Source organism: Hyperolius riggenbachi, chromosome 4 (assembly GCF_040937935.1).
Source record: "Hyperolius riggenbachi isolate aHypRig1 chromosome 4, aHypRig1.pri, whole genome shotgun sequence".
Lineage (NCBI taxonomy): Eukaryota > Metazoa > Chordata > Amphibia > Anura > Hyperoliidae > Hyperolius > Hyperolius riggenbachi.
This window is the reverse complement of record NC_090649.1, coordinates 91,778,230-91,791,580: the sequence shown is the minus strand read 5'-3', so window position 1 is coordinate 91,791,580 and position 13,351 is coordinate 91,778,230. Positions and strand designations below refer to the sequence as shown.

General features: G+C 44.8%; 1 protein-coding gene across 1 annotated transcript in view; it reads right to left on the bottom strand.

Moving 5' to 3' along the window:
- The window catches only part of ROCK2 (Rho associated coiled-coil containing protein kinase 2), a 258,440-nt gene that overhangs the window by 6,307 nt on the left and 238,782 nt on the right, over positions 1-13,351 (bottom strand). Inside the window, exons 31-32 of the mRNA XM_068233265.1 lie at positions 10,986-11,199; positions 5,472-5,566 (exon numbers count right to left, since the gene is read on the bottom strand). Of these exons, the coding sequence (XP_068089366.1) occupies positions 5,485-5,566; positions 10,986-11,199 (296 nt within the window). The 3' untranslated portion in view covers positions 5,472-5,484. The remainder of the gene's footprint in view (positions 1-5,471; positions 5,567-10,985; positions 11,200-13,351) is intronic.

The window sequence follows — 13,351 nt, the reverse complement described above, 5'->3', positions numbered from 1 at the left end:
GCTCGATACATTTTAAAGGAAATTAGCTCCCTCTCCGCTGCTGTGACCGGTGGCCCCCTTCCTGGCAGCTCCCCCCTCCAGCCTATCAGGAGGCACCTATGACTTGAGGGGGGGAGCAGGCAGTAGGCAATCCAGATCTCCCTCCGTGTCTGTGTAGAGGGAGATCTGTTTTTGCATTGCCTGCCACTACCCCTCCGTGTATCCAGGCTCCGTGAAGTCCCATCTGGAGTCCGTGAAGTCCAGACAAATCCGAACCGTCCGTTCAGTTTTTCAAAACGGATCCCCCGGATCCGTTTTGAAAGCGAGTGAAGACGGCAGCCATTTTTAACATTGGCATCCGTGGCTCCGGGCCCTAAAACGGAGCCACGGATACATTTTTTTTTAACCTCCCTGGCGGTTTATTAAAATCCGCCAGGGGGCAGCAAATACGTTTTTTTAAAAAAAAAATTTTTTTCATGTAGCGAGACAACGTCTCGCTACATGATAGCCGCTGCTCAGCGGCATCCCCCCAGCCCCTCCGATCGCCTCCAGCGATCGGAGATCAAGAGATCCCGTTCAAAGAACGGGATCTCTTAGAGGGCTTCCCCTGTCGCCATGGCGATGGGGCGGGATGACGTCACCGCCGTCGTGACGTCAAAGGGGAATTCGATCCACCCCACAGCGCTGCCTGGCACTGATTGGCCAGGCAGCGCACGGGGTCTGGGGGGGGTGGCTGCGGCGCGACGGATCGTCGGGTAGCGGCGGCGATCGGAGGTTACACGCAGCTAGCAAAGTGCTAGCTGCGTGTAACAAAAAAAAATTATGCAAATCGGCCCAGCGGGGCCTGAGCGGTGCCTCCCGGCGGCATAGCCCGACCTCAGCTCGGGCTTACCGCCAGGGAGGTTAAACAAATGTGAACCGGCCTTTAATCAGCTCTGCTGCAACACTAATTACTCCACCTGTGATAGTGTGTGGTTTCCTGCAAAACATGTACTGTTAGTGGGCCTTGAGGACAGGGTTGGGGAACTCGGACTTGAAGAGACTCTGTATAAAAAAAAAATACTCCCATAGGGGGTACTTACCTCCTGAGGGGGAAGCCTCAGGGTCCCAATGAGCCTTCCCCCATCCCTGTAGCTGCAGGCAATCCAGCACTGGCTCCCCCAAAGTGTCCCGCAATCCTCCCCCGATTTACCTTGCCAGGATGAAGCGCAGGCGCAGAAGCAGCTCTTCCTTTGGGCTAGGGCCTATGGGGGTCATATCTGCGAACGATTTGTGCATATGGGGGTCATATCTGCTGAAGGATTGTGCAAATGGGGGTTATATCTGCTAACGATTTGTGCATATGGGGGTCATATCTGCTAACGATTTGTTTTATAATGGTTTTGCGGCTCCCAGTTTTTTCTCTTTTCGGAAACGGGTCCAAGTGGCTCTTTATGTCTTAAAGGTTGCAGACCCCTGGCCTAGGCGGAAATAGCTGAGCCCGATCGTACCTGCTCTACTGCGCAGGCGCAAAAGGACTTGAACCTGCGCAGTAGAGCGGATCGATCAGGTTCGACCATTTCCGCCTTACCTGAACGAAAAGCCGCTAGTACGCCTGTGCTGGATTGCGGAGAGGTAAATATTTACATCTCTGCACTTCAGGGGACCAGGGCACTTAACAGAGGGACACGGGAGGACGGGGGAGCCTCGTTACGATCCAGAGGCTTCTCCCTCACGAGGTAAGTATCCCTCCCAGGGGTATTTTTTTTTTTATTACAGGATTTCTTTCAAGGAAAAATGGTTTGAGCCATGAAAATGTTCACGTCTGTATGCACCTAAAGTCTCCTAATGATTAGATCATGTGACCATCCAATGTCTGTGCAGGTGTGCTCTGTTTTGTGCATGTGATCTTGCATGGGGGCGAAAAAGATTGGCTGCACTGGAGTATCTTTGCAGTACAACTGTACATCTAACTATCATATTTCTATAACAAACTTAAAGGACAATGTAAACGTTCTCTAAAGGACAACTGAAGTGAGAGGTATATGAAGGCTGCCATATTTATTTCCTATTAAGCAATACCAGTTGCCTGGCTGCAGTAGTGTCTGAATCACACCAGAAACAAGCATCCAGCTAATCTTGTCAGATTTGACAATGTCGGAAATACCTGATCTGCTGCATGCTTGTTCAGGGTCTATGGCTAAAAGTAGAGGCAGAGGATCAGCAGGACAGCCAGGCAACTGGTATGACTTAAAAGGAAATAAATAGAGCAGCCTCTTTACCCCTCTCTTTTCAGTTGTCCTTTAAGGGGAACTGAAGTAAGAGGTATACGGAGGCTGCCATATGTATTTCCTTTTAATCAATACCAGTTGCCTGGCAGCCCTGCTGGTCTATTTCTCTGCAGTAGTATCTGAATAACACCAGAAATAAGCATGCAGCTAGTCTTGTCAGATCTGACTTTAAAGTCTGAAACACCTGATCTGCTGCATGCTTGTTCAGGGGCTATGGCTAATAGTATTAGAGGCAGAGGATCAGCAGGGCTGCCAGGCAACTGGTATTGCTTAAAAGGAAATAAATATGGCAGCCTCTGTATACCTCTATCTTCAGTTCCCCTTTAAATGAATCATTTACATTGCTAAATTGAAATTCCTAGATGTGTGTATTTTCTCACCTGAAACCATGGAAGTTATGATGGGCATTGCTTTCAATGGAAAGCGCAAGAAAAACATAGCTAAACACAGAAAACTGTAAAATTCACAACACATCACATGCAAACTGCAGGTATAAAATGTTACTTTGGCAAACTGCATGTAAGGCTCCTAGTAGTGGATCCAGTCTCATGAAACCACTATTGTATCCTAAAACTCAAGCATTTAATAAGACATTAGATTGTGTTTCTTGACTACATTTTAATGCATCTTAATCAGAATCAAGACAAGCGATGACTCATGCTGTCTTCTCTGCCAAGCTCAAATACCTAGACAGCATGAGTCATCAGAAGGGTGGGGGGAGGAGCTATCACAGGAGAGTCAGCAAGTTAAGTTGCACATTTAACTATAGTCAATCTGAACAGCACTATCCTTGAAGGTGGTTAATACACAAAAACATATGTTCAAGGTAAATAAAAGCACAAAGAGCCTTTACTCACTGTCAGAATTGATTGCTAGAAACAGCTACTGATCTTCAGCCACCAGAGGACGCTCTCTTCAGATAATGGAGGTACTGTAGTTCTTTATTTAGGACAGATAAACAGTCCCTCCATTAAAGGGACTCCGAGCAGTGCAGACACTATGGGAAGATGCATATCATTTTAAAGCTCTCTTTCTCCTCTTTCCAATGATATATAAACCGCCACCCTACGCCTTTTAGTTTTCGCTATTGAAATTGCCACGGCCGCGATTTCGATCGTGAAATAGAGAAAACTAAAAGGCGTAGGGCGACAATTTCGTTGTCGTCAGAAAGAGAGCTTTAAAATGATATTCATCTTTCCATAGTTACATTGTATTACACAGGGCGACTTTTTCTGCTGAATGGAGCTGCTGACTTTGAGAAAAAGTCGCCCTGTGTAATACAATGTAACTATGGAAAGATGGATATCATTTTAAAGCTCTCTTTCTCCTCTTTCTGACTACCCCTAAATCGTCGCCCTACGCCTTTTAGTTTTCTCTATTTTCGCGATTGAAATCGCGGCAGCGGCAATTTCAATCACGAAAATAGCGAAAACTAAAATGCGTATGGCGGCGGTTTATATATCATTGGAAAGAGGAGAAAGAGAGCTTTAAAATGATATGCATCTTTCCATAGTTTCTGCACTGCTCGGAGTCCCTTTAACAGGGGAGGTCCCTCTAATGGCTGAAATATCAGAAGTTCTTTGCTGTCACTGTGTAGGAACCTGCAGAATCTGGGTTACAGTTGAATAAATTTTTCTGCATAACTGAGGAATATAAACTAAGGAGATGATGTATCACTGACAACTGTCTAATCTCTTTAAAGTGCAACTACAGTGGCCAGTTATGCTGTGCCTAAAATGTATACACTGCAGTCCCTGTAACATAAAATACAATGCATTGCAAAAAGAAATCCTTGCTTTAAAGCTAAAAAGTCTTCCTTTTATTTTCCCTGAGCTGAAGTCACATGACTATGCCTACAGAAAGCTGTGAACTCAAATTAGATGTTAGAGAAAAATAAAAGCAGTATTAACAGATAGTGAAGTTCTTGCCCAGAATGCATCTGAGACACCTGCTTCCTGTAGGCATAATCATGTGATCACAGCCCCAATGGTAATTGGAGTTTAGGCTCATTACAAAGGGTGACTGGGTAACAGCAACTAGTTACTACCGAGACAAACTAGCTGCTGCAACTAGTTGCTATCCCTGAGAACACCACTAAAATGCATGTACCGTATATACTCGAATACAAGTCGACCTCGTGTATAAGTCGACTCCAATATTTAACTCTCTTAAAGGGATACTGTAGGGGGGGTCGGCAAAAAATGACCTGAACTTACCCCGGGCTTCTAATGGTCCCCCGCAGACATCCTGTGTTGGCGCAGCCACTCCCCAAAGCTCCGGCCCCGCCTCCGGTTCACTTCTGGAATTTCTGACTTTAAAGTCAGAAAACCACTGCGCCTGCGTTGCCGTGTCCTCGCTCCCGCTGATGTCACCAGGAGTGTACTGCGCAGACACAGACCATACTGGGCCTGCGCTGTGCGCTCTTGATGACATCAGCGGGATCGAGGACACGGCAACGCAAGCGCAGTGGTTTTCTGACTTTAAAGTCAGAAATTCCAGAAGTGAACCGGAGGCGGGGCCGGAGCATCGGTGAGTGGCTGCACGGGCACAGGGTGTCTGCGGGGGACCATTAGAAGCCCCGGGTAAGTTCAGCTCATTTTCCCCCGACCCCCCTACCGTATCCCTTTAAGCTAGAATTTTTTAATTGACTTAAGTAGAAGTCTACCAAGCAAAGTTAATGGCTGCACTTGGGGCTCTGGAGGGGTTAATGACTGTACTGCATACAGTATTGCAGCCATTAACCCCTCCTGTCCCTTAAGTGCAGCCAATACCTCCTCCAGGCCCCCCCAAGTGCTGCAATTATCCACTCCCTTTTATGCAGCCCAGTATTTCCCCCCCCCCGCCCCTTTCCTTGTTAATTGTTGTAGCCAGGACTTTCTGACCTGTGCTTTCTTGGCATTTCCTTTCCTCAAAGTATAACTTACCACTGGCTAAATTGCTGCAACTGGGAATGTCACTATTAGTACACACATTACTCATTGTGCAGAGTGCTGCCCATGACTCGTGTACAAGTCAACCCCTATACATTTATGAAGTGAATCAGTCCTAAATTTCTAGACTTATACTCGAGTATATACAGGAAACGAAAATCTAGCTGTAGCCCCTTCCACTTCAGGTATGGTACAGGCAGAGAACACTCAGAAAACGGGATGCACACTCCAAACGCAGGCATGAAAGCACAAACTAAACCAAAGATACAGTCCAATCTGCAAGGCCAGTTACCCAGTTTACTGCTTCAGAAATCAAACACATCGTCCCCATCATCCTCTACGTCATCCAGGGACCAGTCCCAGTCTTTAAAAGCCAGGTCAAGCAGCCTGCAATGGGAGCGCTGAGCTTTAGGCGAGGAAGGATTGTTGTGTGCAGACCCGGCATGTTCTCCAGTCCTGTGACTTCAGCTCAATACAGACTATAACGGCTGGCCTGCCTGCAAATATCTGGGCTGGGGTGTGGCCCACAAGGCAGAATACACAGGTGTAATGGCCGCATGGCCCTAAACCTCTGCTGACAGCAGTTACTGATTGTTCTGGGTCAGAGATATTTTATCTTTGTTTTTCTCCCAGCTCCTCAATGGCTGCATGCTTGTTCTGGGGAACCCCTCTGGATCCTAATGAGGCTTGTCTGTCCCTCCAATGTGGGCTCCAGAATAATAACAATCCTCTGTAAGCCTCGCTCAGGCGCTGTAGCAGATTTCCTTCAGGCTCAGGTGGAAATAGCCGAGCCCACCTCTGTACTGCGTAGGCGCGCGGTACCCATTTACGCCTGAGCCCAAAGGAGAACCGCTACAGAGCCTGAGCTCAACAAGATTGTTATGATCCTGGAGCCCTGCAACGCTGACAAGCTTGTCAGTGGATATTGGGGGGCTGGCAGCACTGGAACAGAAAGCCTCGTTAGGATTCAGATGCTTCCCCCTCCTGAGGTAACTGCCCCCTGGGGGCACTTATTTTTTTTCTTACGGATGCTCTTTAATGCTGTGTGTTTCTAGTCTGATTCACCTCTTACTATGAAATGTCAGTGTTCTGCAAAAGTGATGCGGATTTAAGCAATCTGAAAAACAGGTTATTTTCATGAGATCATTAAAAACTAAAATAAAAGAGTATGATATGCAGGAAAGCCCTATTTAGCATTATTTCAATAGTTAGGGTTATTTATCTAATCAGTTTATTTCACGTCAGGCTTGCTTTACTGCTGCTGACACAATCTAACCTGGGAGAGAATTTCAAATTCATTTTATGTGTACCTATGGCTAGGAGAGTAAAAACGTAATGCGAAACTATACAGTACATCAATACGCATCGAGCAGGTTAATGTGCGTCACAATCCCTGGCAATGGCTGCAGAGCAATGCATGCTGGGAATGTAGCAAGTGAGCATTACTAAGGTTAGTGTGCATCACAATCCTAGGCGCTGGCTACAGAGCAGTGCATGCTGGGAACGTGGCGAGTGAGCATTACTTACTGTTGTATATGAATGGCATACAAGAAAAATCAATGGAGAATGATTCGGAGGACAGGGCCAGAGCTAGAAACAGAATTAGTATCATGAGGTAAAAGATGAAAAGGGAAGCCATAGCATTCACCCTCTGCCCGGGCTGACGGGTGGTTTGACATGTATAGGACTTTTGTGCAGTGGAGAAAAAAATGTGTGGGTGAAAAAAATGATGCAACGCCAATAACAAATGCACCATGCTGAGTGGGGGAGGGACTGACAGAAGAGGGTTATCATAAGCAAAGGTTACCTGCCTGCTTCTCTCATTCTCTTAAAGGAACACCATCTTGAAAAATGTAAAATGCAAGATACATACATTTCTTCCAGAGTAAAATGCACTATAAATTGCTTTTCTCATATGTTGCGGTCAAACGGTAGGGCGTTAACAAAAAGCTGACAGATCTGACAGATTCTGGACTAGTCCATTTCCACATGCAGGATTCTCAGTATTACCTTTATTCTTTACTGAAGCCCTTCCTTTAAAAGGATCTATACAAGATATCCACCAGCCTCCTTACTCGCATTCTGTTTTTGCAGTTGGACTGATCAACTGCTGTTTGGTAAGTACTTTTATAAATGAAGAAGTACCTGAGAATCTCTATGAGGAGGTGGACTAGTCCAAAATCTGTCAGATCTTTACTGCCTACTGTAAGTGACAGTGACATAGGAAAACAAAAGTAATTTACAGTGCATTTTACGCCGGGAGAAATCTACATTTTATATGTATGCATTTCAAATGTTACAATTTTTCACAATAGTTGGCCTTTAATAACAAAAGGCCAAGGCCAGTGTTTACCACGAACAAACTGTGTACATGACTTTTCCAATCGGTCACTATGACTTCAGAGTAAGTTCGGACAGTCTTGCTAAATTTGACTGCAGATTCCCTATAGATGTGAATAGTTTACCCTGAATGGATGAAATCACTACAGAAAGAAATGCAGATGCAAAATTCTGACTCTAAAGTAAATATATCCACCAGACTGGGGGCTGTCCACTAACAGGTATAATTCAGCATGTTTAGAAAAACATAGCTGGCTGCGCACTGAATTAAACAGGTAATTTGTATAACATGATATTATAGCACATAGGATACAGTAACAATAACAATAATATTACTATATCCATTTCTTTGTATGCTGAATATATTTTGCTTTCTTTACCTGCTTCCAAACCGTGCTAATTGAAAGCTACGCCCTGTTTGGGACCGGTTATCTCTGCCAGGGCGTAGATTTCAATTACCCCGCCGATCTCTTTCACCGCTGCAGCCCACTTAGTATGAGATCAGCGCTCCGTGAGCAGATCAGGAGCAAATTTCAATGGCTCCTGACCCTGTGATCACTACGACTGGCTCACAGTGATCACAGGATCAGAAGCCAATGAAATCAACTCCTGACTGGAGTCACACCGATCCAATACGCAGAAAAGGGGATAAAGAGACGGTTTGCTTATTTAATCAGGAGTGATGCATCATGGGAAACCACAGTTGCTCACTTAATGCTGAATTATTGCAAATACCTTCTGTTTAAAGAAGACAAAGCTATATGTTGCTATACGTTGCTCCGCAATGCTCTCACATATCGTTCTCAACCTCTTTAAAGAGACACTGAAGTGAAAAAAAAATTATGATATAATGATTTGTATGTGTAGTACAGCTAAGAAATAAGAGACAAAAGAGAGAAAAATAAAAGACAAAAGTCTAATATTGTTTCCAGTACAGGAAGAGTTAAGAGAAACTCCAGTAGTTATCTATGCAGAAGAGCCATTGAGCTCCACGACTTTCAAAGTGTCAGAGAGCTCTGTCTTCTGAAGCTTATTATCTCAAGTGTCTGGCACTGTATTTTTTTTCCTGCAGAGAACCATTCAGAAGCATAATAACCTGCTCTGTACAATCATTTAGAATGCTGAATAGTTTGTAAACTGCAAATAGTAGAGAATGATGCAATGTTATAACAAACACAACTATATAACTGAAAATAAAAATATGAGATTATTTTCTTTGCTACTAATGTTCTAGTAATTATCTGTACTGCACAACCGATTCATTACATATATATATTTTCGCTTCAGTGTCTCTTTAAATGACTTCTACTAATGCCTAGGCACAACAGGAAGTCACAACTTGGTAGTCATTTTTTTATTCATGGAAGCTGAAAGGATATATTTTCTTATATTAAACTAATAATGTGGTTTGGTAACAATCATGTGCTTATTTACACATGTGATGACCTTAGTGGTATGATTGCTTTTTATCTATTCACAACTGGCTTACTTGGAAACATGCAGGTATTGGACAAGGGGTGGTAGGAATATGAAGGAGCATTACATCGAATTTCAGCAAAGCATTAGGCTCGGGTCACACTGGGGCCGGATTGCAAACAGTGCAGAATCTGCTCTGATGGTCCGCAGCAGATGTGATTACACCATAAGCTTCTCTGGGGAACGCCTCTGCTTATGTGGAAAAATCATGCAGGTCGTTTACATTGTGGTGCGTGCATAGAACCAAACCGATCTGTTAGAGCAATCAAATGTAAATGGTTCCTATACTTAAAGAGGAATTGTAACCGCAGGTCGTATAATGCAGTAAATGATTGAGGATATCCACTTACACCTAAAATATCCTGGTTTCAGCATCAGAAACACTTTCTACAGGTGCCCACAGGGCATAGTTTTGCTGTGTTATTAGTTAAAAGACCCTGCATATTCTGGCAAGCGAAAGCAAATGCAAATTTGCATGAGCAATGTCTCTTGATTAACCTGCTGAGCGGTCTGGACGAGCTCAGCTCGTCCAACACCGCCAGAGGCTGCCGCTCAGGCCCTGCTGGGCCGATTTTCGTCAAATAAAAAGCAGCACACGCAGCCGGCACTTTGCCAGCCGCGTGTGCTGCCTGATCGCCGCCGCTCTGCGGCGATCCGCCGCGAGCAGCGGCGAAAGAGGGTCCCCCCAGCCGCCTGAGCCCAGCGTAGCCGGAACAAAAAGTTCCGGCCAGCGCTAAGGGCTGGTTAGGAGGCGGCTGACGTCAGGACGTCGGCTGACGTCGATGACGTCACTCCGCTCGTCGCTATGGCGACGATGTAAGCAAAACAAGGAAGGCCGCTCATTGCGGCCTTCCTTGTTTATTCTGGGCGCCGGAGGCGATCGGAAGAACGCCTCCGGAGCGCCCTCTAGTGGGCTTTCATGCAGCCAACTTTCAGTTGGCTGCATGAAATAGTTTTTTTTTTAATTTAAAAAAAACCCTCCCGCAGCCACCCTGGCGATTTAATCAGAACGCCAGGGTGGTTAAGCCAATTTGGCCAAGTTTGCTAAGCCATATATATCAGGTTCCCACTTGGTTTGATGCACACACTTTTCTCTTGTTGTGAATACCGCCCTCGCAGTGAGGCTTAAGGTGAGTACACACATGCGACTATAGTCGTTTGAAACGATTGTGCCCTGATCGTTTCAAACGACGATCGTTGCTTGGCGGATTTTTTCCAACGACGATCGTTTGCAAAAGTAGTACATCGTTGGAAAACGGTCGTTCGTACTAGGCTCGACATTTCGCTATTTCTCCCTGGAACTTTTCATTTTTATGCGCAAGCGCAATAGTTGCTTTACGTGATGTAACGTTTTTTATAACGATCAGATCGTTACACACTTTTAAAAACTAACTTTCGGTCGTTCTTTCGTCAATTAAAAGTTTGGTCGTCGTTCACAACGAACGATCGTTGTCGCATGTGTGTACGTAGCTCTAGCCTAGGCTTTTATTTATGCAGAATCCCCCGCCCCCAGCAGACATCTTTTCTACTGGCTTTAGAACTCTCCATAAATGAACATTCCGCAGAGATCACATACCAGTGCTAAAGATGTTGCCACCTGCATTTCAGAAAGTAAATCAGGGTGAGCAACGATTTTACACCGACTAAATAATTTATAAATGAGTATTGCATAAAAAAAAAATGTTTTTACTCATTGGTATGTTGACTACAGTTCCTCTTTAACTAAGGATTCATTAATGTGCCCGTTCCTCTGCTGATGTCCGATCCGGAACATGTTGAATTTTTGCCTCAAGTGTGGCGCGAGCCCAACAGTCAGTACAAATACACAGGTGTTAGTAGGATGGACTATGCCTTCACCTGCAGAGTGCAATTATCAGCTTAGTAAAACACTACCATGTCCCACCACTAGATGGTGGTAGTTTTCTCTAAGAGGAGCTAAGCAGCCAGGATTAGTCAGGGGCGGGAGCATAGACATGTATGGCGATATTACCTGGGTTTGTTTGGAGGAAGTTGTCGACTAGGCCGCCTGATTGACGGGTTTGCCTGTACCTTCATGGAAGTTCTCGGAGAGGAGCGGGCGAACGGGTCGGGGGCCGGTGGCTTCTTGGGGATTTTTTTCACCAGCCGACTCACCCACTTCTGCTGCTCTTCTGTGGAGTTCGCTAATAACAGTAGATTCTTTGCCGTAGAAATATCATAGTTTACTACAATGAAGAAGAGAGAAGAAAGCTGAATGCAGAGAAAACACAACGCAAACAACACATAAATAGAATGCATATTTAAATTAGCCTGTAATGTAATTAGACAAAGCTTAACCTCCCTGGCAGTATGACAATTTGTGGATTTTAGGGTCTAAAAGCAGTGCAATTTTTTCACAAGCTTTTAGACCATAAAAACAGGAAAAAAATCATTGCAGTGATATTTGCGGCAGCCCCTGCACAGACTCCTTTCCCCTGGGATCCAACACTGCAAGTCTCCCTCCGTCCTCTGGATGGCGCTCTATCCCTATAGTGAGATTGCCATCTGTCATAACGACAAACGGTGATCTCACCTGAGAGATAAAGAGCCTCCGAGGACCGAAAGAAGAGTGTCTACATACCTCCCTCCTGGTGGTCATCACAGGTCAGGTTTAGGGTTATCACTCCTGGCTTCTTTTTTTTCACCCCAAGCCTGTTTCAGGGTTGCCGTCAAGTTAAAGCACATGTATTAACCCTCTGGGCGATACAATTATATCGCCCAAGAGGTGGCGCAGCACTATTTTTTAATTTTTTTTATTTTTTAAACCATGTAGCGAGCCCAGGGCTCGCTACATGATAGCCGCAGCGCAGCGGCATCCCCCCACCCACTCCGATCGCCTTCAGCGATCAGAGTAAGCAGGAAATCCCGTTCAGAACGGGATTTCCTGCTGGGCTTCCCTGGTCGCCATGGCGACAGGGCGGGATGACGTCATGGACGTCGTGACGTCATAGGGAGTTCCGATCCACCCCTCAGCGCTGCCTGGCACTGATTGGCCAGGCTGCGCAAGGGGTTGGGGAGGGGGGGGGCTGTGCGGAACGGCGGGTAGCGGCGGATCGCGGCGAGCGGCGGCGATCGGAAGTTACACGCAGCTAGCAAAGTGCTAGCTGCGTGTAACAAAAAAAAATTATGCAAATCGGCCCAGCGAGGCCTGAGAAATCCTCCTGCGCGACATACCCCGAGCTCAGCTCGGGATTATCGCTCAGGAGGTTAAAGTATAACTCTCGGGTATAAAATCCATTCTTTGTTTTTATCTGGTAAACAAGTAATAAGGATGCCAACCAGGCAATCCAAAAATTAAACTCACTATTACTTTTCTTTTTGATAAATGTTCATGCCCCAGTTTACCTGACTTATTTGGTACACACAAAATTTGGTACACAAAAAGGAAGTTGCAGGGCATGCTGGGTTGTCCTTTTTTGCAGCTCTACTTCCCCTCAGACTTAACTATGCAGCCTGATTGGCTTAAGCCTCTTTACCTCCTGTTTTCCCCCTCCCTCTCTGATTGGCCAATATTTCTCATGTTGAGACAAAGCACTTTCTATAGTGAAGGGCAGGCAAATCAGGCAGAGGAGAGTAAGGGAGGAAATTACATCTGGATTGGCTTCAAAATAGCCACACTTAAAATGGGAAATGCTAAGAAGGATTTTCTCTTTTTTTACTGTAGAAAAATCACTAAAATCAAAACGTGGACAGTGCAATACATATGTTAAGTAGAGCAAGTATTAATCTACTTTTTTTTTTTTCTGAGATAGTATGGCTGACAGCTCCTCTTTAAGATAAACCAGCGAATGGAAATAGACCTATAAAACAACTCCTAATAAAACTTTAAAAACTACACAAGTAAAAAGCTCTACAAAAAAAACCTCCCTCATCCAAAACGTTCCTGTTCTTAGTCCTGCGCTTGCGTGCTCTAAAAGCAGACCTATCTTCCACATACAAAGCCAGTATTCAAACAGTAATTTAGTATTCAACAGTAATGTAGTACAAATTAACTTTTGACTTTTCATCAAGTGTTAACCTGGGCAAAAAAATTGATAAGGTGCCCATACAATGGCAGATGGGGCAGCAGATTTGATACTCGATAGAGCTGCCATGCATCTGCACACAGATTTCAAATAGATTTTAGCATAAGTTTTAAAAAAAATTATTTGAATTTTTAAAAATCAATTTACCCAAAAACTTCAAGGCCTTACATTTTTCCTTTTGACTTGTTCCTACCATTCTACCTAACCATCCAGTGTTGTGCGAACGCTATTTCCCAATTTATCCGAAAAACATTTAACGACTGCCGTGTCATGCAATTTTGTGTAACGTGCCAAATTAAAGAACAACTATCAA